Genomic DNA, 27,327 nt, shown 5'->3' with positions numbered 1-27,327 from the left:
AAGGGGTTATCCAGCACTACAAAAAATGGCCCCTTTTCCCCTCTTGTCTCCAGTTCAGGTGAGGTTTGCAATTAAGCTCCATTTACTTCAATGGAGTCGAGTTTTAAACCCCACCCAATCTGGAGACAAGCGTAGGGGGAAAAAGGGCCATGTTTTTATAGAGCTGGATAACCCCTTTAAGTATTCAAGGAGCTGCAGCTCAAACACAGGGGATATGCCCAATGTAGAGGACAATCGGGGTGAGGGCCCCCACCCCCTGATCTCTGCGGCTACTCATTCTGCGCCATCATCGCCCGACTGGATCAAAGAGGCCAGCAGAAGAAAGTGCAGAAAATCTCCCCAAAAAAATCGAAGGTGGAGACCCTCACCTCAGGTGTCCTCTACATTGGGCACATTCCCTGTTTGAGCCTCAGCAGAGGTTGGAGCCCTCTCCAGAATCCGCCTCAAGAATTATCTGTTCTGTAAATGGCACCAGACCTGTCAACTCACCACTAGTGATGAGCGAACATCCTGATGTTCGGTTCGGATCCCGAACACGAACATAAAAAAATAAATAATCGCAATTGGTTCGTGTTCGTTGAACATTCACGAACAAATAAAGAACATACAGTAGAAGCGTATGTTTTGCTCTACGCAGTTATTTGCAGTCATGTAAACTCAGCCTCACGATGTATGCTAATGTGAAGTTAAGACTATGAAACATATGTTTGTGATACCTGTTTAAATATTTGTGATACTATGTTTAAAGTGAAAGCATTACCTACATTTTTTTTTCACTGTTGAGAGCCTCATCCTTGCATTGAGGGCCTATTATAAATGATTATTCCATGTCTATGAAGTTGTCCCTTGATGTGTGCAAGTGCTTGACATAGGGAATTAGATTGGGAGTTCCATTGGGGATAAGGTTTTGGCTATTTTCTTTAAATGATTGAATTCATTGACACTATTTACATGCCTGCATAATACATTATTCTATTCTTGTGATATAGTAAAAGGTACAATATTGGGCTATTCTCAAGATCACCACCTTATCTGTCTCGCCATATCCATGTATGTATTGTTTTTTATATATTTATGGTGCTATTTTTGTTAATACAATGATCTTTTATGTGCATCTTAGTGTTGGTATATAATTATATGTGGTAGTATGCTAGTATTTATCTGTCACTTAGGCACTTTAATCTACAGTTATGCTTTACAGGGTACTGAGCTAAACAGACTAGCAGTAAACAGACGCCTTACCATTATAATACATTCCAGTCTCAGCAGTCATCTATGAGTGATACATTGCACCTATTGAAGAAAGCGAGGTAAAGCTGTCAGTCTTGTGTTCTGCACTCTGGGATGGTTATACCTTCTCAGCTGGTTTTTAGATAAGTCATCCATGTTAAATAAGTCCATACATTGAGCCAGTTCCCTGTACATCACTGTATGAATATTAGTCTTCTGTGTCACACTTGTTGATTTGACCTCATGTGAAATGTTATCTTGTAATAAACCATTTTCTACTGAACACTGTGACTCACTGTCTATATACTAGTTCTAATGTTCCCTCCCTGCTAAGTCTCGTCCTACTTGTCAGGTGAGGCAAGGAGGGATGACACAAGCATGTCTATTGCTTACAGCTCAGGGTCTTGAGAAGAACCGGGAGTCGACATAGTCCATAAAGGTGAGAATGTTGTGTTTTTTAAAGACTTCTTCTTATCAGTATTCTTTACCTGATTTGTAATTATTATTTTCTATACTCTTTCTCGAAATACTATTCCATCTAGGGAAAACCATAGACAATATGCTTCTGAACCTAGAAAAATGTTACCTTTAAGAATTATCGACATTGCCATTAACATTTACTGTCACCATGCTTACATATCAGTTTTGCTGTTCAATTTTGGGCAGGTTTATTCTTTATTACATATGCTTAGACATGTACAGTATATGGTTAGATAGACAAGGACAGAGGTAGTGGAGGGCCTTGGTGGAAGAATACTATATGGGCCCTTTGTTTTCAAATGCACCCCCGTATTTCTCTTTCATAATTCCTTAATTGTATGGAATGAAATTTGATTTCTCATTCCTATTATGTAGTCTAATAGTAGGACATATGGAATTCGTGCCCCTGCAGTAGAACCTAAATTATTCAAGAAAAGTCTTAAAGTGTTACTATCGTTATAACTTTCAATATCTAAATCATCAGTAGATGTAATATAAAGCAAGTTTGCAATTTACATTCATTATTTTTTTTAGTTATCATGGAAAACACGGCGCTTACTGTTTTCTGACTCTTTTTTTTTCCTCAAAGAGTCAGAAAGCAGGAAGTCCTGTGTATCCCAGGCCATCTGAGTGCTCAGAGAGAAGGCAGTCATGTGATTGATGGACATTAAGTCTTGACTCTCTGTACTGGCCAGGATTCCTGTGTTTAGTCTGTTTTTTTCCAACCAGGAGACTGGACCTGGATTTCTGGTTCAGTTCAGCTTTGTTTTACAGCATGAAAACAATAAAAAATAATGAATGTATATTGCAAACTTTCTTTATTTCACATCTACTGTTGATTTAGATTTTGAAAGTGATAACAACAGGTACACTTTAAGGCTGGGTTCACACTACGTATATTTCAGTCAGTATTGTGGTCCTCATATTGCAACCAAAACCAGGAGTGGATTAAAAACACAGAAAGGATCTGTTCACACAATGTTGAAATTAAGTGGATGGCCGCCATTTAATGGCAAATATCTGCTATTATTTAAAAACAACGGCTGTTGAATTGAAATAATGGCAGTTATTTACTGTTATATGGCGGCCATCCACTCAATTTCAACATTGTGTGAACAGATCCGTTCTGTGTTTTTAATCCACTCCTGGTTTTAGTTGCAATATGAGGACCACAATACTGACTGAAATATACATAGTGTGAACCCTGCCTAAGGGTGGGCTTGGCAGGTATTATTACTATATTGCAGAAGAACCTTGTCTTGATCAGTCTTCTCAAACAGGTGATGTTTTGGAGCTGTGTCATTGTATGAAAATGTCCTCCTATTCATTTCCTTTTTGGCTTGATGGTATTTTCATATTTTATTTCAGGAGACTTTACGTGAAGCCATTTGAGAGGCCGAGGTGCAATACCTACCAGCCAGTGACTCTAGATGAGGTGACATAAACCATAGGTAGTTTCTTATTACATTCTGGGTCTTTGTTGCTTTTGCCTCACAAATAAAAAAATGGATGATGAGGTGGAAGAGCTTAACCCTAGGCAAGCCGGTGGTCAGAATCTTCAAGCAACCAAGGTAGAAGAATCGGAGATGCATCACTCGGATGAATGTTCAGTGATTCATAGGAAAATTGGGGACAAGCCAAGCTCAGCGGACTGTGGCCCAGACTGTATACAGGATCAATTGTCAAAATCTCAAAATGAAGACAAAGGTAGCAGGATGCGAGAACTCTCTCAGATGGTGCAAGAAGTATGGAAAAACAGCAGCTGGTGGGAGAGATATGGAATGGATTGGAGTATATTCGGGCTTGCATTTTGTATGTTACCTATTGGTAAGTAACAGCAAGTAAATACAAAGGGACAGAATTGTTTTTTAGGTTGGTTACCAAACTATATCTCTGCACTCTTGTTTGGGGGAAATCCCTTAAGGTACTTTTTTTTTAACCCAAACCAAGCATGTTGCCCCTTCAATGCTCTTTACTAAAAAAAAAAATAGTACGATGTATACATTCAGTGCTGAGATCATTTATATTTTATGTGTGCATTGATCTTTGTATCATCTGCTTAGTGTTCTCTTAAAGGGGCTTTCCAGACAAAACTTACAGATCAGCAAGGGCCAGCACCCTAGCTAATCAGCGTCCGCACTAAACAGTGAAAAGGGCCGGAAGCAGTTGTCTTGATCACTGTTTAGCAGTGGTTACACATCATTGCAGCTCTGCCCCTACTTAACTGAAGGGCAGCTCAGCTGCAGGAACTAGTCACTACACAGTGAGCAGAGTCCAACTTCTACTGGCCCCATTCATGGTGTAGTGCGGGCACCAAAAAGCTGATGGACACCCCACTGATAAGCTGTCCTGTGGATAGCTTTGCCGCATGTTTTTACTGGAGATCCCCTTGAAATTGAAAGTAACAGCAGGTTAAAAGACTCTAACCTGCTTTTATATTCCCATGGAACTGGGGATTCAAAGGAAGTATTTTTTCCCCTTCATCCTCAGTGCTGTTTTCTTGCAATGCCTCTTTTTATTAATATGTCAATTAGGTGGTTAGGTGTACTGGGGACAGGACTACAGCCCTGTGTGCACCAATCCTCCCCACCCTCCTCCATAATATTCAGGCACATTCTACAGTGACCTCACTCTAGCCGCTAATAATTGCACAGCTCAAGATGGGTGCACCCCACACACACACACACACACACACACACACACAAAAAGTGCGCCAAACTGCCTAATTTTGCAGGGAATGGCATCAGAGCTTTTTGTTTGCCAGTAGAACAAACACAGGTTCTCCCATTTCCTTAGTTGTCTGGCCAAACACAGCACCTACTCCTTACTGCTATACCATGCCTGGGAAAATGCACTGGACTGAATAGGTTGAAACTGTGCTGGGTGGGGTGATAGCATGTGGAAGAAGAGTATGTTCACACTGAGGACTAGGCAAGGAATTTCAATATGAACCTGTGTAATTTTACATGTATTCTGTTTGAAATTCCGCCTGTAACATATGTACAGAGTCCACTGGAATTGACATGTGAATTCTTTGGGTGGGTTCTGCAAGAGAAATCCCATAGAAGTCATTGGGGCTTTCAGAGCTGTGGAAGAGGAAATTTCAAGCTGAAAACATTCCTCTTCAATTCCTCGCCTAAGTTTTGAACTTTAGACTTTCTGGCTTCATATCTCACCATCCACTACAGTTTTTAATGTGGGACCATAATTTTATAGACAATTAACTACATAATTTTGACTTGCAACTACTTAGCATATGTTTAGTTCTGCTGGTTCTTGAACTGCATTGTTAAGGTTTTGTTCCTGGTGGAAAAACAATATTTTTCTTTTAGTATAGTAAATCTGCTTATTTTCAGACACACGGCCTGTGTGACCTCCTTCCGTGCCTAATTTATAATGAATTAGTCTGGGTTCACACTACGTTTTTGCAATCTGTTTTTATTTTCATCTGTTTCTGCAAAAAAAAATTTTGACCTGTTTTTCCATTGACTTCAATTATACAAAAAAAATGAATCAAAATGGTTCCGTACACAAAAACGTAGTTGACCTAATTTTTGTGTCCGGTAAAAAAAACAAACAGATTTTTTTGATCTTTTATTTTTTATAATGGAAGTCAATGGAAAAACGGATGCACACAAATGCATATGCTTTTCTATCTGGATGCAAAAAGGTAGTGTGAATCCAGCCTTAGTGTGCACTTTCCAGAGCATGTGTACATTTTTTGCACCTGCCTCAGATTACTAAGAGAGGGAGTGCATGGGGGCAGGGATTTATATAAGACCAGCGTACTTGTATATTTTGTATAACCTCCCTAGTGTTTCAGCTGGACAGTGACCCATACGTTGAGATTGGTGAAGAAATGGTTCAATGACAATAAAGTAGAATTACTGGATTGGCCCCCATGGTCCCCAGACCTCAACCTAATCGAACACTTGAGGGTAAATCTGAAGAAAAAGCTATATTTGTACCCAAGGGAGTTGACCAGTATGCACCTACATTGGGAACAAGTAGAGACCTGGGATCAGATTTTGGTTAAGACATGCTTGAAACCGATCAGGTTTCAGGGTTGAAAGCAAAGGTGGATTCACAAAATGTTAAAATAGTAAAAATTTGAAATGTTGAAATTTGAAACAACTATGCAGTTACATGATAAGAATCAACATAACTAAGCATATGCTAAATAGTTAAATTTGTGTATGAGCCAAGATGACTGAAATAGTTTAGGAAATACCTGGCTTTTAAATTACAGTTGTCTTTAAAATATTATCAATGTTATTATAAGCGTTTTTATTTCACAGATGCAGAATTGTTCAGCTGCCATTGTACTCTCAGCCTGTTACATAGTCATATTCTTTTTGTAGGTTTCCTGTGCCTGAGATCCCAAAGCCTTTTCCTATGTGCAGTGGGCAATGTTTTCCTTGGACTGGTTCATGCGGTCTTCACAATTAAAGGGGGCCATATGGCAAGTCATCGCACACTGTGTAAATCCCGTATCTTGGGCAAGTTTTGGGCCACATTCTTCATTGAGGTACAGGGAGTGATTAGAAAGTAGCAGAAATATTGTGATATGCAAATGTGACTTGCAGACTGCAATTGTGTGTGAATAGGGATGAGCGAACCGAACCGTTACGAACCAGATTCGTTACGAACTTTGCAAAAAGTTCGGTACCGAACCGAACTTTCAAAAAAGTTTGTTATGAAGTTTGTTAAAATCGCAACGGCGTCGCAAAACTGTATTGTTTTCACAGAATGGAAGAGGATATAAGGAATTATTACTCCTATAATCTCTTTTATCCTGTTATTATGTGAATATCAAGGTGTGTGACGTTACTACAGGAACAGGAAGTGCCCATGCTCTTTCTCATTGTGTGTCTAGACTGCAGAGAGAGAGGAGGTGTACGTTAGGCAGAGAGGGAAAACACATAGATTACATAACCAAACAACTGGATAAGTACAGGGAGAGATAGAGAAGGAGTATATATTGTTTGCGAGAGAAGCAGGAGAGAGGAAGATAAAAAAAAATCGCAAGATCCAGGGAAAGCTTGATAAGCCCATACATAGTGAAAGAGGCTGAGAAATAAAGAGTTTAGTAGAGAGAGGGATAGATAGGCATCTAACTCAAAAATTGTGATATCTAGGGAGAGATAGGGAGATAAAAAAAAAGAAATAGGGAGAGAAAAGTAAGAAGAGTCACTCAGGACACGTACCTGTAGCATTGAACCAGCTACTGTTCCGTGACAGAGAGGAGACGCTAGACGTTGCTGCTCTGCTGAGTGCCGTTAACCGCATATAGCCGCAAGCAAAAAAGTTTAAGTTTGTTTGTTTGTGATCAGCTGTTCTAGGTGACGCTTAGTCAGCGCCCCACAAAAGCTGTCCGTTTGTGCTCTGCTAGTTGCCGTCAACCCTGTCTAGCTGCCCGCAACCAAAAAAGTTTAAAAAAACTTTAAAAACAATTAAAAAAAGTTTGTTTGTTTGTTTGTTTGTGATAAGCTGTTCTAGGTGACGCTAAGTCAGAGCCCCACAAAAGCTGTCCGTTTGTGCTCTGCTAGTTGCCGTCAACCCTGTCTAGCTGCCCGCAACCAAAAAAGTTTAAAAAAACTTAAAAAAAAATAAAAAAGTTTGTTTGTTTGTTTGTGATAAGCTGCTCTAGGGGACGCTAAGTCAGCGCCCCACAAAAGCTGTCCGTTTTTGCTCTGCTGGTTGCCGTCAAACCCGTTTAGCCACCCGCAACCAAAAAATTTAAAAAAAACTTCAAAAAAATAAATTAAAACAGTTTGTTTGTGATCAGCTGTTCTAGGGGACGCTAAGTCAGCGCCCCACAAAAGCTGTCCGTTTGTGCTCTGCTGGTTGCTGTCAAACCCGTTTAGCCACCCGCAACCAAAAAAAGTAAAAAAAAAATAATAATAATTTTTTTTTGTGATAACCTGTACATTTCAGCTTTGCTGTGTGCCTCCAACCCACAAAGCAATAGTCACTGAAACTTTGTGCCTTCTGGCCAATAGATTATTTCTTTTTCAAAATTTACACCAACCGAAAAACTATGTCCAAGCGTCCTACTTCCAGCACTTCCCAGGCAAGAACTGCAATGGCAGCCGGGGCAACAGGCATGGCAGCAGGGTGCAGCTACCCCAGACCCCCACGGGTTATGTAAGAACCACACAGCCAGCGGTTCTAGATTGGCTTACCCAATCCTCCAGTTCCACTGCCCAAAGCTCCCAAACGAGGTCGGCTGGATCATCCGACACCACCCTTACATGGGACAGTCGGCGACAGTCCTCTGCCCTGTCACCTGTTATTAATATGCCACTCACCTTTGGGGCACCTTCTGCCAGGGAACTCTTGGCAAATCTTGATTTGCCCTTGGAATCTCTACCACTTTTTATTGATGATGATGAGGAGGTGGTAGTAGTCCCCCAAAGGCAGCAGGTGGAACGTGCAGAGGCTGCAAAGGAGGTGTTGGCTGTAAGCAGTCAACAGAGTCAGGGAGGGGCATCCAGTGCCACACCTGAGATCCTGTCCCAGCCCCTGGAGGAAAGTAGCAGTGGTGGTGATGATGATGATGTCGCTGATCGGACGTGGCGCCCTCAAGCAGCATTATCTTCAGCATCATCAGGGGAGGAAAGTGAGGTGCTACCGAAGCAGCCTCTCCTCAAGTATCCTGAATCAATCAACTGCTGCCTCCTTCTCAAGTAGCCTCCTCTCGATAATACTGGCCTTGAATCAATCAACTGCTGCCTCATCCTCCTCAATTAGCCTCTCCTCGATAATACTGGCCTGGAATCAATCAACTGCTGCCTCATCCTCCTCAATTAGCCTTTCCTCGATAATACTGGCCTTGAATCAATCAAATGCTGCCTCCTCCTCCTCCTCAATTAGCCTCTTCTCGATAATATTGGCCTTGAATCAATCAACTGCTGCCTCATCCTCCTCAATTAGCCTTTCCTCGATAATACTGGCCTTGAATCAATCAACTGCTGCCTCCTCCTCCACAAGTACCCTCTCCTCGATAATACTGGCCTTGAATCGATCAACTCCTGCCTCCTCCTTAAGTAGCCTCTCCTCGATAATACTGGCCTTGAATCGATCAACTGCTGCCTCCTCCTCGAGTAGCCTCTCGTCAATAATACTGGCCTGAGAGGCGAGCAATCTACTGCTGCCTCCTCCTGTTCCTCGACTTGCCTCTTCTCAACAATACTGGCCTGAGAGGCGAGCAATCAACTGCTGCCTCCTCCTGCTGCTCAACTTGTCTCTTCTCAACAATACTGGCCTGAGATACGAGCAATAAACTGCTGCCTCCTCCTGCTGCTCAACTTGTCTCTTCTCAACAATACTGGCCTGGGTGCAATCAAGTGCTGCCGCATCCTCCTTGTAAACTTTTTTTTTCAATATTTTTTGTCACTATTTTGGCATTTTTATTCACTATATTTTATTAAAATTATTCCTATTAGTATTATTAATTTATTTTTTTCTCATTATTTTTGCACTCCCCCCCACTTTTTTCATTGTAATATCAACTAAAACCAAACAAAACTATACCCTATCACACTCCCACTATTGTAGCTGCAATTATTCAGCCATTGGAGCAAGGTTCGTTTTCGGTTCGGTTCGGACCAATCCGAACTTCACGACAGTTCACTGGATCGAACCGAACTCTTGAAAAGTTCGCTCATCCCTATGGCAGTGGCAGGCTTGAATTCTCTACTACAGTCATGTAACTTACACCTACATGTATTTTAGGTGTGTTCATGCATACCTGTTCAATGTGGAGAGGAAGGACATGTCAAATTACATCATGGATACACAAACATTATTGGGCTAGGGGATTCCAGCGTCTGGAAGGTTCCATATCTGAGCTGTGGCATCTACATGTTTGTGGCACCATTGGCTCTACCTATCATCACAGTATGTGTTGGAATTAGTAAGTATTCATTTACTTTGCATATATGTTAGTTAATCACATACACTATAATTGACTATAAAGCATAAATGGTATGTTTAATGTTTAATATGAGATTAAGCACTTCCAGGTCCCCAACTAGTAACTGTATTTCCTGGTCACCAACTACAGCTTCTTCTTCTCCCCATTTTCTGCAATTAATACAGCCCAAACCACTTTGCATACAGACTCAAACTGCGTTTCCAAGCCCTCAGTAATGGCACGTGTGCCCTGTATTTTGGATTCAATCAGATTTGTCTTTTTTTTAAGAAATATACACATAGAATTGAATAGCAGAATGTTCAGAAATGTATATATCATACGGCACAGCACTAACCAACCAATCACAGCACACATGCAAATACCTAAATTGTAGCAGCCAATAGAAATTCACAGGTCCTTCACTCAGAGCCTGACAACATTCACTCAGTCACACTGGCCAATAGAAGATGGCAGGTCCTTTCGATTTTGCCTCATTGAAATAAATACAGATTTCTACAAGATTGTCATGGTAACCAAGCAATGTTCTTTACTATTATAAGGCCACTGTGGTCACTGTTAAAGGGCAGGTACCAAATTTGCTCTTAACCAGTCTGTACCGCATTCACTCTTAAAGGACCAGTACTGAATTCATTCTTAATGGGCCAGTACTTTTCAAGCACTATTTATTTTCTCCTAGAAATGCAAATCCAGTTTCTTTAATTATTTTACACAACCTGCTAGATCGGCGCTCGTTTACTGAACCTATTACATGGATAGATTATTATGTAGCAAGGGCTGCATGGATATTGTTAACGATGTCCATGCAGCCCTTGCCCTAAACAGTGATTGGCTGAGCAGCCTGTCAACTCAGAAAAGCTGCAGCACGCAGGGACGGGAAGAGAGCAGAAGGCAGGAGGAGGGTGGAGAGGTAATGTATGAACATGTGCGATCGACAGCCAATGATTTAAAGTCTGGACCTAAAGTAACTCTCAGCCGATGATCGTTTCACCAGCTGATCGTTGTATCGGAGTGATAATCGACTTGATTTGGCTGATTATCACTCCATGTAATAGGGGCCCTAAGGTTGTCTGAACCTGCCACCATCTGTCTACAGTGACTTTCCAGCAGCAGATGATATTGGTGGAGAGAAGGGTCAGGTGTGTTGGTTTTTACCACCCGAATCTATTGTTCTGGGAGACATAAGCCACTGCCAGAGTTACCTAGCTGTGACGTCCCCAGCATGAACATTCGGCCATGCCTGTATGGAAAGGTCAGGATAGAAAACTGTTAGGCCAGCAGTTACTATAACAACTGACCCCTGATACATTTGTTATGGAAACTTTATTCAGACTTTTTAGCTCCCCTATCAAATTTTCAATTTGATTTACATTCCATACAACTATTTACAAAATGATATATACAATGTTTTATGTCTGTATATCTTACACTTAGAAGCTAATTTGAACTTTTCAATTGAAAAGAGAGGCCAGCCTTATAGGACATTAAACATTTAGTTGAGCTCATCCTTACATTACAGACACACCCATGAAGCTGGATAGTCTCCCAGGATCAATTAAACATCATTGTTGCTGTTTATTAATAATACCTTTCAATGATATTACTCATAGAAATAAATGTCTAGTAGAGATGAGTGAACCTGGAGCATGCTCGAGTCGATCCAAACCCGAACTTTCAGCATTTGATTAGCAGTGGCTGCTGAACTTGGATAAAGCCCTAAGGCTATGTGGAAATCATGGATATAGTCATTGGCTGTATCCATGTTTTCCAGACAACCTTAGAGCTTTATCCAACTTCAGCAGCCCCAGCTAATCAAATACGGAATGTTCGGGTTCGGATCGACTCGAACCCGAACCCGGTTCGCTCATCTCTAATGTCTAGACTTTTTTGAATGTTGTAATTTTATCTGCCATTGCTTTTTTGGTATATCCATTGTACATGTATTTTTACATGAACCTTTTTCTTTTTTTCTATTTGCAGAATATGTAACTCAGATGCCATTAGTCCCAGCACTCCGCAGTCTTTTCTGTATTGCTTTTGGTTTGTGGAGTAACTTCCAGTTGCTTGTAAATGTCTCAGGCTTGAGTTATTCGTCAGCACTTGGCTGCATGTTCCTCTCCAGAGCTCTGTTAGCAATACCATTTATACACGTCAATATATTTCAGGTACTATTCAGCATATATAGATAAATGTCAAAATGATATATGATGTACAGCAGCACACTGCTAATACACGTAATATAGATATTTTTAGGTTGCAATACTGCTATAGAAAAAAAAAATCAAACAGTGTACCATCTCATCATGTTAAAGAGGATGTAAAATGAGGATGAAAATCCCGGCACTTTACCAATTTCAATTCTTGCTTATTTTATTATGTGGAAAACATCAAACAGTACAGGAGGACGCGTTTCGGCATATTGCCTTCATCAGCTCCACTGGTGAGGCCCGCCTCACAGTTTGAGAAGCACTGCTGTAGGGTGTGTCCCCTTTTGAGGATCCCTTAAAGAGGATGTACCACTCGGTACATCCTCTTTAACCTGAGCCCACGGATCGATCGGCGCCGGCACGGTGAAGCCGGTGCCACGGTCTGTTTTTTGGACCGCCGCCCGGTTCCCATGCACGGCGCCATTAGATTCGGCGTTACCGGCCGGTGCTGAAGCATTGGAGGTCAGCCCGGCTTCCCCCAGTGGGAGGGAATTCCCTCCCCTCTATGACGTGGCTCCGTTCATTCTAAGGGAGCCGCGTCATACAGGGGAGGGAATTCCCTCCCACTGGGGGCGGCCCGGCAGACCTCCAGTGCTTCAGCACCGGCCGGTACCGCTGGAATCGAACGGCGCCGTGCACGGGAACCGGGCAGCGGTCCGAATAACGGACCGTGGCACCGGCTTCCCCGTGCCGGCACCGATCGATCCGTGGGTTCAAGTTAAAGAGGATGTATAGGGTGGTACATCCGCTTTAAGGGATCCTCAAAAGGGGACACACCGTACAGCAGTGCTTTTCAAACTGTGAGGCGGGCCTCACCAGTGGAGCTGATGAAGGCAATATGCCGAAACGCGTCCTCCTGTACTGTTTGATGTTTTCCACATAATAAAATAAGCAAGAATTGAAATTGGTGAAGTGCCGGGATTTTCTTCTACACAGGGCCTCACCAGTGAGGCACCCCCTAGTTGTTGGTGAGGCCCAGCTAAGGAGCCAGTTTTTTACAAAACTAACTATGATCTGCACAGTCCTCTAAAATCTCCATTTTAGCAACATTATTAATTGGTTTTGTACTTTATTAGTATGTAGAGCTTGGGAGGTGGGTGAAAGGTAGTCCTAGCATTATTTTCAGCTTTTAAATGGACTTTTACCACAGATGGTGAGGCCCAGCATCCTCTTGGTGAGTCTGATGAGGCCCAGGCATTGCCTTGGTCTGTTGGGTGAGACTCCAGTAGAAAAACTTAGAAAAGCACTGCCCTACAGTATAGATATATCTCCCTTCAGCTAACATTAAAGGGGTATTCCCCGTGATCTCCTACCTACCTTTCTGAAAATCCAGCTATTCTCTGCTTAAAGGCGTATTCCCATGTCAACAAATTAAGTTAAACTTGTGGGACACATCAAGGAAAAAAAAATAAACTAATTTAGCAAACTCCTCAGACACAGCTTTCACTACCATTGTTGTAAGAGAAAGAGATCACTGATCTCAGGGAGACCAGCCAAGCGACAACACTGCCGGCTGCTAGTGAGAGCGCTCAATGCAGTGAAGTCCTAGGTGCATTGCCCCTTGGGAAACATGAATATGCAAAAGAGGAGCCCATGGAGCCTCATCAAAGAGTCTCAAAACACAGGACCAGCCAGATATCCCTCCGAGAAGGACCCAGCCGAGGGGTGGCTCTTGTAAGGAAACCACCAAAACCACCATATTAAGTGGCCCTATAAGTCAATGTAATGACAAGGGAAAAACCAAGGCCAGGTTTTCATCCACATACAGCTGTTTCAGGCTGTTGCCCCTCATCAGTGTGGAGCAGGATTCTGGCTAGGTGGGAGCAATGCTAGTGGTGGGAGCAATGCAGTGGTAGAGCAATAAGAGAAACAGATCGCTGATCTCAGGGAGACCAGCCAAACGACAACACTGTCGGCTGCTAGTGAAAGCGCTCAATGCAGTGAATTCCTAGGTGCATTGCCCCCATTGTTGACCGTATGTTGTCTAGGTTACAGACCACCACCTTGCTCTAAAATCAGTGGTCTGGCTGGTATACACATACTGTAGCAATAGAATACATTCCATATTTTTAGCCTGCATACCATATTTTTGATAATTAAATTTCCTTGGTAGTTTAAGGCAAGGAAGGGGTCAATGCAGTGAAGGGGGTCAAAGTTTTTTTCTCCATGACAGTACGTTATACCCACACATACACAGCTCTGCAGCATGCACAATTCACACAGCTGTGCTGCATCATACACACTCAGGTTTGCTATATTAAAATACACACGCTCAGCTACATAAACAAACCCACAGACATACACCTCTGCCACATCACTATACACAAATAGCTCTGCTACATACATCTACAGTGTCTAGAGCAAGGATAGGGAACCTTCAGCCCCCCTGTCCAGGCATGATGGGAGTTGTAGTTTTGCCACAGCTGAAGGGCCGAAGGTTCCCCATCCCTGGTCTAAAGTGAACACTCCTCCCAGTCATGTGACTAAATGACTGTGACATCATGGAAGGTCCTGTAGGACCTTCAGCTCGAATTAAGTTCCCATGGGGCTTTTACATACATTCTCCTGCCTGGCACGGATATCACTTTAGTCAGTGCTTTGGGAAGCAGTCAGGGTGGTCCGACTGCCCCTTAAGGACCGATGACGTTAATTAATCAATTAATTAGACACTTATATGCAGCTGTCAAAAATGACAGTTGCATTTAAATACCTTTAAAGGGGTAGTGCGGTGTTCAACATTTATTCACTAAATAACTCATATTACAAAGTTATACAACTTTGTAATGTGTCTTATTTAAGTGAATGGCCCCCTTGCCCGTGTTACACCGTGTGATGCCGTATACTCACCAAATCACTGTCGACCCTGGCCGCCATCTTGGGTCGAACACGCTATTGGCTGAGTATAACTATGCTCAGCCAATCGCGGCTGAGCAGCTGATGACGCGCTGGAGGGGGGCGGCATGAGGGAGGGCTGGAGATTACGTGTTCGACCCAAGATGGCGGCCGGGGGCGACAGTGATTCAGTGAGTATACGGTATCACACTTCCGGGGTGGGGGGAACTCGGGGAAGGGGGCCATTCACTTAAATAACACAAATTACAAAGTTGTATAACTTTGTAATATGTGTTATTTAGTGAATAAATGTTGAACACCACACTACCCCTTTAAAAGCCACGTCCATAGTGGCTAGTGGACGGATCCCCCACACACACATGCGATCGGGTAGGGGCAATCCATCTTCGCACACCTCTTTAACCTTAGTCATAATAAAGCTACTGATCCTCATAAACCTTCTTATTGTTCAATTATAATTTGTGAGTACATTGCTTTTTAAACTAAATGTGTTCATATTATTTGTTCCACACAGCACATTGGCCTCCCAGTGTTTTCCCTATCAAACCGGCCACCCCGCCTACAACTTATGACTAATTCTGTGTTAAACCTGCCCCGAAACCCAGTCCTGGACTGGACATTTGGACACTCCATCATCAGCTGTCATGTGGAACACCATCTATTCCCACATCTTTCAGACCATATGTGTCTTAAGGTGAGCAACGATTACAATTTTTGCAATAAATAGTTATGCATTGGTTTCTGCAGAGGTATAGTAGACCGACTGTACTCACTGAAGAATCACTAAAGAATATAATTTAAACACAGACATCAGTGGCGTACCTAGGATTAATGGAGCCCCATGAAACTCACCTGGCCTGGCACAGTCCCCCAGTGTTCCTTCTTAGTTTTCCCAGCTCCCCGGCAGAAAGAATGCTAGGGGACTGCGCCAGGCTAGGTGAGTATGTGTATATGGAGCCTCTTGTGGCTGGACGTGCTATGCTGCTTCCGGCCTTAGGCTACGTTCACACAGAGCAAAAGGGGCGGATTACGCGAGGAAAATTTCCACCTGAAATCAACTGGCGCTGAATTCCGAGCAGAATATAAGCAGAATGTAAGCAGAATCCCTGCATATTCCGCTAGGAAAGTGTGCAGCTCGGTTTCAGCTCTTGACAAATTCGGCGCGGAATACTTGAGGAATCCGCGCTGAATCCGCATGCATTCAGCGAGTATTTGGCGAGTAAACTAGACTATACCAGAACATATACTAGAATCCTCCTCCCCCCCTTTTCTCCCCATTTCCGCGCTGATTCAGCGCGTAATTTCCACTTGTATTACGCGCGTATTCCACGCTGAAACAGAAAATGAGAGCCCCATTGGTTTGTATAGGCTTCTGCTAGCGGAAGAATGAACATGTTCATTCTTCTGGCGGAAAGCGGATTAGTTCAGTGCGGAAATTCCACTGTGGGAACTGCAGAGCAGAATTTCCATTCGACACAATGGAAATTAGCTCTGCACCTATTTTAACGGCTGAAATTTCAGCGCTGATTCAGCGCAGAAATTCAGCTGCTTTTGCTTTGTGTGAACAAGCCCTAACATAGGAGCTAGAGAAATGTATTGTACCTGCCACTGTATCAGGGACAAAACATTATTAAGTGTGGGGCAATATGGAGGTATAATTGCCAAGGGGGCATCATTACTGAGTGCACTAAAGGCAGACATCTTTTATGAATGTACATGTTGGCACCCCCCGTGCGGCCAAACTGGATGCACAAGCGATATGTCCGCCACTGGATATATGTGTGATATTATTTAGTAAGTGATTATATATACACTAGTGTGGATGGGGAAAATATAATGTATAATCTCATGTGATCGATATGGGGCAAAGTCATAGTTACATAGTTACATAGTTACATAGTTAATACGGTTGAAAAAAGACACATGTCCATCAAGTTCAACCAAGGAGGGGATGGATACAGGGAAGGGGGAGGGGTGATATGTTCTATACATATGCATCTATATTATTTTGGTCTAAGAACTTGTCTAGCCCTGTTTTGAAGCCCTCTACTGTTTTTGCTGTGACCAGATCCTGTGGTAGACTGTTCCACAGATTCACAGTTCTCATGGTAAAGAAGGCTTGTCACCTCCGGAGATTGAACCTTTTTTTCTCCAGGCGGAGGCAGTGCCCTCTTGTCCTTTGAGGGGGTTTTACCTGGAACATCTTTTCCCCATATCTCTTGTAGGGGCCATTTATATATTTAAATAAGTTAATCATATCTCCCCTTAAACGTCTCTTCTCCAGACTAAACAAATGTAATTCTTTTAATCTCTCCTCATAACTAAGATGCTCCATTCCCCTTATTAGTTTAGTTGCCCTTCTTTGTACCCTCTCCAGCTCTAGAACATCCTTTTTATGAATCGGGTTCCAAAACTGGACGGCATACTCCAGATGGGGCCGCACCAAAGCTTTATAAAGCGGTAATATTATATCCCTGTCCCGAGAGTCCATGCCTGTTTTAATGCATGACAATATCCTACTGGCCTTAGAAGCAGCTGACTGACATTGTGTGCTGTTCTGTAGTCTATTATCTACAAGTACACCCAGATCCTTCTCCATCAGTGACTCTCCCAGAGTAACTCCCCCCAGGACATATGATGCATGCGGGTTATTAGTACCCAGGTGCATAACTTTACATTTATCCACATTGAACCTCATTTGCCAAGTGGACGCCCAAACACTCAGAGTGTCTAAGTCATCCTGTAACATCTGCACATCCTCCATAGACTGTACTGTACTACAAAGCTTGGTGTCATCTGCAAAGATAGAAACATTGCTGTTAATTCCATTCTCAATATCATTAATAAACAAGTTAAACAGAAGAGGGCCCAGTACTGACCCTTGGGGTACACCACTTATTACCGGGGACCATTCGGAGTAGGAATCATTGACCACCACTCTCTGGGTACGATTATTAAGCCAGTTTTCAATCCAGTTACACATTAAATTTTCCAAACCAATAGACTTTAACTTACCCATCAGACGTCCATGAGGAACTGTGTCAAACGCTTTTGCAAAATCCAGGTACACTATATCCACAGCCGCGCCGCCATCCAGGCTTCTACTTACCTCTTCATAGAAACATATTAGGTTGGTTTGACAGCTTCTGTCCTTAGTAAAACCATGCTGGTTATCACTTATAATACTATTAGCCACTACATACTCCTGGATGTAGTCCCTTATAAGCCCCTCAAATAGTTTCCCCACAATGGACGTTAAGCTTACGGGTCTATAGTTACCTGGGGAAGTTCGAGAGCCCTTTTTGAAGATCGGCATTACATTTGCCTTACGCCAGTCCCTCGGCACAATACCAGTAAGCAAAGAATCACGGAATATTTCATACAAGGGTAGAGAAATTACAGAACTCAGTTCCCTAAGAACTCTGGGGTGTAATCCATCAGGCCCTGGAGCTTTGGTTACATTGAGTTTGTTTAATTTATCTTGGACCATATCTATAGTAAACCAGTTCAGTACATTACATGTGTTAGCAGCACTGGCCCCACCCACCTCAGTACTGGCCCCACCCACCACAGCTCCATCCTCTTTTGTATATACAGAACTGAAGAACCCATTAAGTAACTCAGCTTTCTCCTGATCCCCAGTTATTAATTCCCCGTCGCCATTATTTAGGGGTCCTACATGCTCTGACCTTGGTTTTTTTGCATTAATATATTTGAAGAATTTTTTGGGGTTTCTTTTGCTTTCTATAGCTACCTGCCTTTCATTGTGAATTTTTGCTGCTTTTATTACATTTTTACAGGTTTTGTTGACTTCTTTGTAATGTTTAAATGCTACAGCTGACCCCTCTGATTTGTATTTTTTGAATGCCCCTTTTTTCTCATTTATAGCCCTTCTAACCTCGGTTGTAAGCCATGTGGGATTGGATTTTAACCGTTTATATTTGTTACCCATAGGAATATATTTGGCAGCACAGTTATTTAATGTGGATTTGAAGATTTCCCATTTATTAGCTGTATCCGTATGTGACAGCAGCCGCTCCCAGTCTATGCCCTGAAGTTCTGCCCTTAACCCAGGAAAATTGGCCCTTTTAAAATTAAGAGTTTTTGCCCTCCCAACATGTTTTTCTTTTCTACACTTTAAGCTAAAAGTCACTATATTGTGGTCACTATTACCCAGGTGTTCATGGACAGTGACATCCCCATCCAGCTCAGCGTTGTTAGAAATAACCAGATCCAACAAGGCATCACTTCTAGTTGGCTCCTCCACAAACTGGCCCAGAAAATTATCCTGCAGGAGGTTAAGAAATTCCCTCCCCTTTGTGGTTTTTGCTGAACCGTGACCCCAATCTATATCTGGGTAGTTGAGGTCCCCCATTATCACTACTGTTCCCTCCCGGGCAGCCCGCTCTATTTGTCTATTCAACTGGCCATCTACCTCCTCAGTAATGTTGGGGGGTCTATAGATTACACCAAGAATAATTTTTTCACTCTTTACCTCCTTCTGTAGTTCTACCCATAATGCTTCCACATCATCACAGTCATCGCCCACTATTGCATCTTTTACACTCACTTTAATATCATTTCTGACATACAGACATACTCCTCCTCCCCTTCTGCCCACCCGGTCCCTTCTGAACAACGTAAATCCCTGAATATTGACAGCCCAGTCATGTGAGGAGTCCAGCCATGTCTCAGTCACACCAACCACATCAATGGACTCCTCCAGAACCAAGGCCTCCAGCTCCCCCATCTTGCTGGCTAGACTTCTGGCATTAGTAACCATACACTTTATATTACCATTGAGTTTAACCGCTTCATTATAAGAAATGGGAATTATTACTGTGCTGTGGCCACAATCATCCTCACTGTTCATCCGCAACATATGGATCTCCCTATGCACTGTTTTTATCCTCCCCCCACAGGACCCTTCTCCTCCCTCCTCATTGTTCTGTCCCCTCTCTAACCTATCCACCACTATATTACTCACTACATTGTCCTCCCTCCACATCCCTAGTTTAAAAACCCCTCCACCCCTTCTAGGATTCTCTCCCCCAGCACAGCGGACCCCCTTCCATTAAGGTGCAAATTATCTGCGGAAAACAGTTTGTACCCCAATGAAAAGTCAGCCCAGTGCTCTAAAAACCCAAACCCTTCTTCTCTACACCACGACTTGAGCCATGCATTTAACTCCCTAAGCTCCCGCTGTCTTTCCTGCGATGCGCATGGCACAGGCAGTATTCCAGAGAATACCACCTTGGAGGTCCTCCCCTTCAACTTAGCACCTAGTTCTCTAAAATTATTTTTAATAGACCTCCACCTACCTTGTATCCTGTCATTGGTTCCCACATGGACCACGACAGCTGGGTCATCCCCAGCCCCCCCAAGTAATTTATCCACCCTTTCCACCACATGCCGAACCCTGGCACCAGGGAGACAGCAAACCATTCGGTTGAGGCGGTCTTGGCGACAAATTATTCTATCTGTCTTCCTGATTATAGAATCCCCTACAACCACTAGCTGTCTAGGCCTACCTACATTACCATCCCGCCCACTACTAGTTGGACTGTTCCCCCGGCTGTTAGAGAGAACAGGTTCCACTAGAGCTGCCATTTCTGACACGGATGCCCTTGCATCATCACCTAACTTGGCAATTTTGCTTGGGCATATAGTAGGAGAAGTGGCCTTCCTTTTCTTGGATCCCTTACTGGTCCCTCTAACTACATTAACCCAGCTACTTACTTGGGCCTCTTGATCTATATCACCACCCTCCATCTCTAACCCACTAACTTCCTGCTCAGTGAGCCGAAGTTCCCTCTCAAGGTGGCCAAGTTCCCTCAGTGTTGCAATATGCTTCTCCAGATCTCTAACTCGAGCTTCTAGATGAGCAACATGCTCACATCTGTCACAGCGGTACTCACCCTGGAACACCTGCTCCAGTTGTGCGTACATGCGGCAGACTGCGCACTGAATGAATCCTTCCATCTCGCTAGCCATCATCCTCAGTGCAACAAAAACAGCGAAAAAGAAAGAGATTTAGCACTTACCAGAACTTGTAACTCCTTCTTTCAACTCCTTTTTTAAACTCCACTTATTTTCAAGTCGATTGGCTCTGTTGGGGACAGGAATAATCTGCATAATGGGTACAAGTTTTATTATAACGTTACATCTGGTTTGTCTTGATCTTCTCACATACCATAGCAATGCCCCTGTCTATAATAAAAGACCCTTACTGTTTATTTACTTGTTTTCTCCCAGGTAAAGCCTTTGGTGTCTAAGTATGTACGTGATCACAACTTGCCCTACCATGAGGACACATATACGTCACGCCTTCACTTGTTTCTGAGCAATTATAATGAGCTGATGGTCCTTGCTCCACCCATTCCCCAGTTGGTTGAATTTCATTGAGGTTTACTTACCATAGACAGTGTTCTACAATAACTGACTGTGCTAATATCCTAATATACTAAAGAGATATTTATGTATGGTTTACACTGTATTTTTTCCACTTGTGAGTTTGAAAAAAAATGTCTGTATATCTCGCCTACATACTAAACCATTAAACTATACAGTAACTCAACTCATTATTCAGTATGTAGTAATCTTACTGGCCCAACCCAGTGGTTAAAGTGTAATCATATTAAATTATTATCTGTAAATTAGATCGGAAAAAGAGTAGGAGCCATTCCAGGAATTTACTATACAATCATGCAGGAAACAAGATAAAACAATGAGAAGCACTTAGCTAAGCATATGCGCATAGGTAACAGTCAGTTCATGCAGTTGTAAGTGATAACACATTGACAACAGTTAGGATAGTTAGGATGTGGGGGAAAATCACATATGGCACCAGAATGGAGAATCCATCTACTAGTCCATCCATCAACTCAGTTCTACAGCTAATAGTGCTGACTAAGAACCACAGTGATTAAAGGGGTATTCTGCTCTAACTACATTTTGCTGCCCTTGGGAAGAACATCACAAACAGCCTATTCTTACCTTTCAGCGCTCCCCCAGTCTCCTTCGACATCATCTTTCGGGCCTGGCTGAACGGTCTCACCTCCACTTCCTAAACGGATTTGTCTCTGCATTGACAGCCCACCCATCACTGGCCGCTGTCTTAGTGAATAGCTGAGCTGTCTCGGAAGTGGAGGTAGGATCTTTCAGTAGGCAAAAAAAAAAAAGTTTAAAAAAATTACTTTAACATTAGTTTTTAATATGAACAAATTGATCTTACAGAACCACTTTGAGCGCCAACATCACTTCTTTTGAAATTTATTCCTGGCTTTGTATTTATTGTAAATAAAAACCTGAACATGTGAACACATCTATATCTACTACTATTGATTCTGTATGCAAGTCTATTTATTCTTGAAATGTCAAATACGCAGCTGATGCGGTGAGAGTATATGTACTGGGTAAGAACACCCATAGATGGTGAAAAGTAAAGGGATATACTTCTTCAATTCAGACTTCTTCCATTCCTTTGCCACAGATGTAGCACCTACCAGTGCAGGTATGGATTAAAGGGGTTATCCAGTGTTACAAAAACATGGCCACTTTCTTTCAGAGACAACACGACTCTTGTCTCCAGTTTAGGTGCGGTCTGCAATTAAGCTCCATTCAATTCAATGGAACTGAGCAGCAAAAACCCGCCCAAACTGGAGACAAAAGTGGTGCTGTCTTTGGAAGAAAGTGGCCATGTTTTTGTAGTGCTGGATAACCCCTTTAAAGAACACAATCCCATTCCAAGTCACCCACCCTCCACAAAACCCTAAACTAAAGTCAAAGTAGGATAAAGGATGCTGATTCCTAATCTGTAATTTGTGGTGTATTTTTTTCATTACAAGTTATGTGATTTCATAAGGTGAAGGATTTCTATTGAAAAATTAGAGGGGGAAGCAACAGAAGAAAACACCAACATGAATAGAGACATAGCATTTTTCCCACCTATAAAGTCTATGGGAAGAAAAAAATGCTTTGAAAAAAAGCATGCTGAAATTATGATAAACTGCTACTGAGCCTAAATACTCAACCAAAGTACGAAAAAAGTCACATTAAAATTTTTATTTTATTACAACCCCCTCTTGTAATAGTTTGATCGATGAGATACGGAAATTCTATCTGCCATTGTGTGTGTGTGTGTGTGTGTGTGTGTGATGCGGTCAGACATGTCCTCTTTAAATTTTCAGTCATCTGCCACTTCCATATGCCTTTAATTACACATAAGGGAGTATGGGTCCAATGCAGGGCCAGCTCCAGGTTTTTGCGAGCCCTTGGGCGACAGAGCCTCAGCTCTATGCACAATAACGTGAGACACCACTAACATGTACAAACATACATTATTGACATAGACACTGACTCACTGACACGGACACACTCAGACACTGACACACAGCAGTTACAGCTCAGTCTTCTCCCTCTTCCTCTCTGCCGGCCCGCTCGCCACACTGTAAGGTTGGAGACCTTTAGGTCATGTGATCAGGTCCTTATCCCTTTTCTCTCTCTGTGCAGGTCCTGTTCCATCTACTGCGTCTTCTGATGTTCAGTTCTCACTCTGCACTACAGGGAGCAGGCTGAATATCAGAAAACCGGGCCCTTTTCCCTCTCTGGGCCCCTAGAGATGCTGTGGGTCCTGGCACCTGCCCAGGTAAGCCTTGTGCTGGCGCCGGCCCTGGTCCCATGGCACATAAGGAGTACAGAGCTGTATACCCTTTCTATGACGTAGCTGAATGCCTTACAGCAGGCAACAGGCGTTCAACCTTTTTATGTTGCACACAAGGAGTATACAGCCGTATACCCTATACAGACAGATACACTGCAGCCTATTCCTCACAGTGAATACACTCCAGCTGCCTGTCTGAACACACCTATGTGACCTATGTGATGCTAGCCAGTTTAATAGCTGTGCATTTTTAGATCAATGTTTTCTTTCTATAATTTTATCCCTATCAAGGACTTTTGGGGGTCCTTCCTGCCTAAAATCACCTAACACCTGACTGTCCCTGCTACACACTTTCCCTGTCTAGCTCCAAGCCTCATTAAAAACGAATCTCAAATCCACTATTTGATTACTGTGAAGGTAACATGGTCTAGCCAGCCAATGAATGCAGATACTTTTTTTTCAATGTATGTGAGCTCCTAGTGCCTGCCCCCCCCCCCCCCCCCTGCATAGTTATTGGTTAAATTTGGTTATTGGGTTCTGATCGAATACTCGATCAAAGATCAAAATCGAGTATTTCGAATAATGTACTATTCGATCAAATACCTATTCGGTCGAGTAGTACTCGCTCATCTTTAGTTATATTATAAATTACTGTACAGTATAGCAATCAGCATGTGGAGTATAATGTACAGTAAGTGCATAAACCTGAAAGAACAGCAGCAGTTTGTAGATACAGGATGAAACTGCAGATCCCCTTAATGCAGTAGCGTAGTACAACAGGCTAGAATAGAGAAGCAGGGCTGCTGTCAGAGGTCTGTGTGGTCACATTACAGCAATAGGGGAGGGGTGTTTGTTCAGCATGGACCAATCAGGATGTGGGAATCACAGAGCTGTGCAGGACGACAGTGACAGAAACTTTTGTATACCGTTGTGTGAATAGCTGAGTGTAAGTGCAGGCACATTAAAGCAGCAGTATGTACAGCTGATTGTGAGTGCAGGCACATTATAGTAGGAATGGAGAGGATGGGACTGACATAGACTGCAGGGAGTATGAAGGAATGAGCAGGGTAGATGTGGGCACATACATGCAGCACTCTCTGTCTGGGGAGAGAGGGTTTACAGCTATGAAGAGATTACCTCCACAGTCCTGTCCCCTGATGCAAGCCCCAGCCTGAAGTGGATCTGCCATGATTTGGAAGGTGAGAGAGTTCCTGGGTCAGAGTACAGTGCTGTAGACCCCGCTATGCAGACCATGCCCCTCCCCCACTCCCCCTCCCACCCAGTACAGGGAGCTCTTAAACAAAGTTACAATTTTAAAAACTGGGTGCTCTTCTTGCAAAATGCTCTTAATTCAAGTTAGGGTTTGACGATCAACGATTAACAAATTCAAATGACTGTTATGGCAAATGACCTGAAATCGTTCACCCAATTACACGGAGCGATGATCGTTACTTATGATCATTATTGCGTTCGTCCTGTCGTCACCACTGCGTTCGCTGCTACTGCGAAGGACCGAACAACGTTTTATTACATGCGAACAATTTGCAAATGATCAACGATAAAAATAGGTCCAAATTCTATTATACGACCAGCGATTTCTCGTTGGTCATTTAATCGTTGTCTGCTATTACACTAAACGGTTATCATTCAAACCCGAACGATTTAACGATTTTTCGAACCATAATCATATGGTTTTCACATATTTCCTGTTTACATTGTGTACAGTCAAGATCCACAATGGACCCTACTTTGTCAGATCCTTTAATAAAGCTTTGGGTTCTTCCATACTCAGATTTGACCTCTCTTGTTCAGAGAATTCTTGAAGATCCATTAAATTCTTGTTCCACCAGTGGTTGGAAATCCTCACAGAAGTCCTGGCCTGTATAGGATAGAATTCCAGATCTTTAATCCTAGATTGATAAGAGAAATCTGTTCTTGGAACATAAGATCCACATCCATATTGTCTCTGCTTATGGCCTGTTGTGTTGCACCATTGATGGGGATATCAAATAAATCTTTCACGTCAGTCTTAAAGAAAGAGTTCATTCACCAATAATAGTCTTCTTCTTCTTATTATTATTAACGTTCTTGATGGTTTGATGTAGATTAAACCTTTGTGTGGGAACAAAACTGAGTCCTATTTCTAGTACGGTACGCTAATCTGAGTCTCATTAGGACACATGCTGGCATGCATATGAATATATCAGCATGCGTCCTAAATGAGACTCAGATTATTGTACTAGAAAAGGGACGGAAAATACTCATCACAAGTTATCACAGACATTTGACTGCAGTTGCTGCTGCCAGGGTTGGCACAGCCTATTATTTAGTTAGCAGGCAATTACTTTTTCTCATGGCTGATAAAGGTTTCAAATAAATCTTTATCTTCAATAAATAAAAGATTACTTTCCCGGATGTCCTACAGCAGCACAGTGTGGATTAGGGGCTCGAGTAATGCACCGGGCCAGGTGACTATGTTGGGAGGACCCAAACTGTTTTTTTCTATGGGGCCCCATGAATCCTAGTTACACCCCTGCCGATTGCCATCATTTGGTGTATTAGGTCATATTATAAGGCAATGATTAGCCGACATGCACATGTCGGCTAATCATTGTCTTTAAACATGACCAATTAAAGCAATCAAGTTAGCAACAGTCAGCTGGCCATCGATACAAGCAATAGGAGTGCCAACTAGATGATCGCCTTCTCCTCTACATTGCTAAGTGTAATACGGCCCTAAGGGTTCTATGAGGCAAAGCAATTTTTAACGATTAACAGTTGAAAACGAGAGCTACATAAAATCATTCACCATATTATACGGAACGATAGTCGTTAGTTACTATCATTAATACGACTGTTTACTCCAGGCGTCCTCAACTGGCAAACCGCGGTCCAGGTTCGGCCAGCTGTCCGGACCCCTGCTGCAGCTCAGTATACCTGTATACCAAGCTGCGCTCTGCACAGTAACTCGTAACAAGCTCTCATAGTTACCGTGCAGCAGCGCTGACACAGAGGGAGCCATTGGCTCCCTCCCTGTCAGTCACCCCTCACTGGCCGCAGCGGTCACAAGAGGCCCCACTCTGCCTCTGGTTTCGGCGCTCGAGTGACGCCACTGGAGCGCCATCACGAGGACGAGGGGATAATGTCCTCTAGTGATTGCTGCAGTGCGGCCACCAGAGCGAAGAGAAGAGGATACGCCCAGACCCAGGTGAGTATAAGTTTTTTTTTTTAATGTTATGCTATATGGGAGGGGGAGCGCACGGGGGGGGGATATATACTACTGGGGGAGCGCACAGGGGGGTTATATACTACTGGGGGGGAGCTCACAGGGGGGGCTATATACTACTGGGGGGGGAGCTCACAGGGGGGGCTATATACTACTGGGGTGGAGCTCACAGTGGGGCTATATACTACTGGGGTGGAGCTCACAGTGGGGCTATATACTACTGGGGGGAGCTCACAGTGGGGGTATATACTACTGGGGAGGAGCTCACAGGAGGGCTATATACTACTAGGGGAAGCTCACAAGGGGGCTATATACTACTGGGGGAGTGCACAGGGGGGCTATATACTACTGGGGGGAGCTCACAGGGGGCTATAAACTACTGGGGGGAGCGCACAGGGGGGCTCTATACTGTTGTGGGTTATATACTACTAGGGGGAGTGCACATGGGGGCTATATACTACTGGGGGGCTATATACTACTGGGGGGAGCACACAGGGGGGCTATATACTACTGAAGGGGAACTCAAAGGGGGGTATATACTACTGAGGGAGCGCACAGGGTGCTATATACTACTGGGGGAGCGCACAGGGGGATATATACTACTGGGGGAGCGCACAGGGGGGCTATATACTACTGGGGGAGTGCACAGGGGGACTATATACTACTGGGGGAGTGCACAGGGGGACTATATAAGGGCTGGTGAGAGAAAAAAAATGTCAATTTTCCCACTAAT

At 43.2% G+C, this 27,327-nt stretch overlaps 1 protein-coding gene across 1 annotated transcript; it reads left to right on the top strand.

The window, feature by feature from the left end:
* Positions 1–1,552: 1,552 nt before the first annotated feature.
* On the top strand, positions 1,553–22,138 carry FADS6 (fatty acid desaturase 6). The gene is made up of 7 exons (XM_069952345.1): positions 1,553–1,669; positions 3,079–3,537; positions 6,072–6,238; positions 9,448–9,628; positions 11,627–11,811; positions 15,221–15,400; positions 20,962–22,138. Exons 2-7 carry the CDS (start codon positions 3,216–3,218, stop codon positions 21,109–21,111), a joined length of 1,185 nt encoding a protein of 394 aa, XP_069808446.1. The 5' UTR covers positions 1,553–1,669; positions 3,079–3,215; the 3' UTR covers positions 21,112–22,138.
* Positions 22,139–27,327: the final 5,189 nt, after the last annotated feature.

This window comes from Dendropsophus ebraccatus, chromosome 14 (genome assembly GCF_027789765.1).
Source record: "Dendropsophus ebraccatus isolate aDenEbr1 chromosome 14, aDenEbr1.pat, whole genome shotgun sequence".
NCBI lineage: Eukaryota > Metazoa > Chordata > Amphibia > Anura > Hylidae > Dendropsophus > Dendropsophus ebraccatus.
This window is presented reverse-complemented; position numbering and strand designations above follow the sequence as displayed.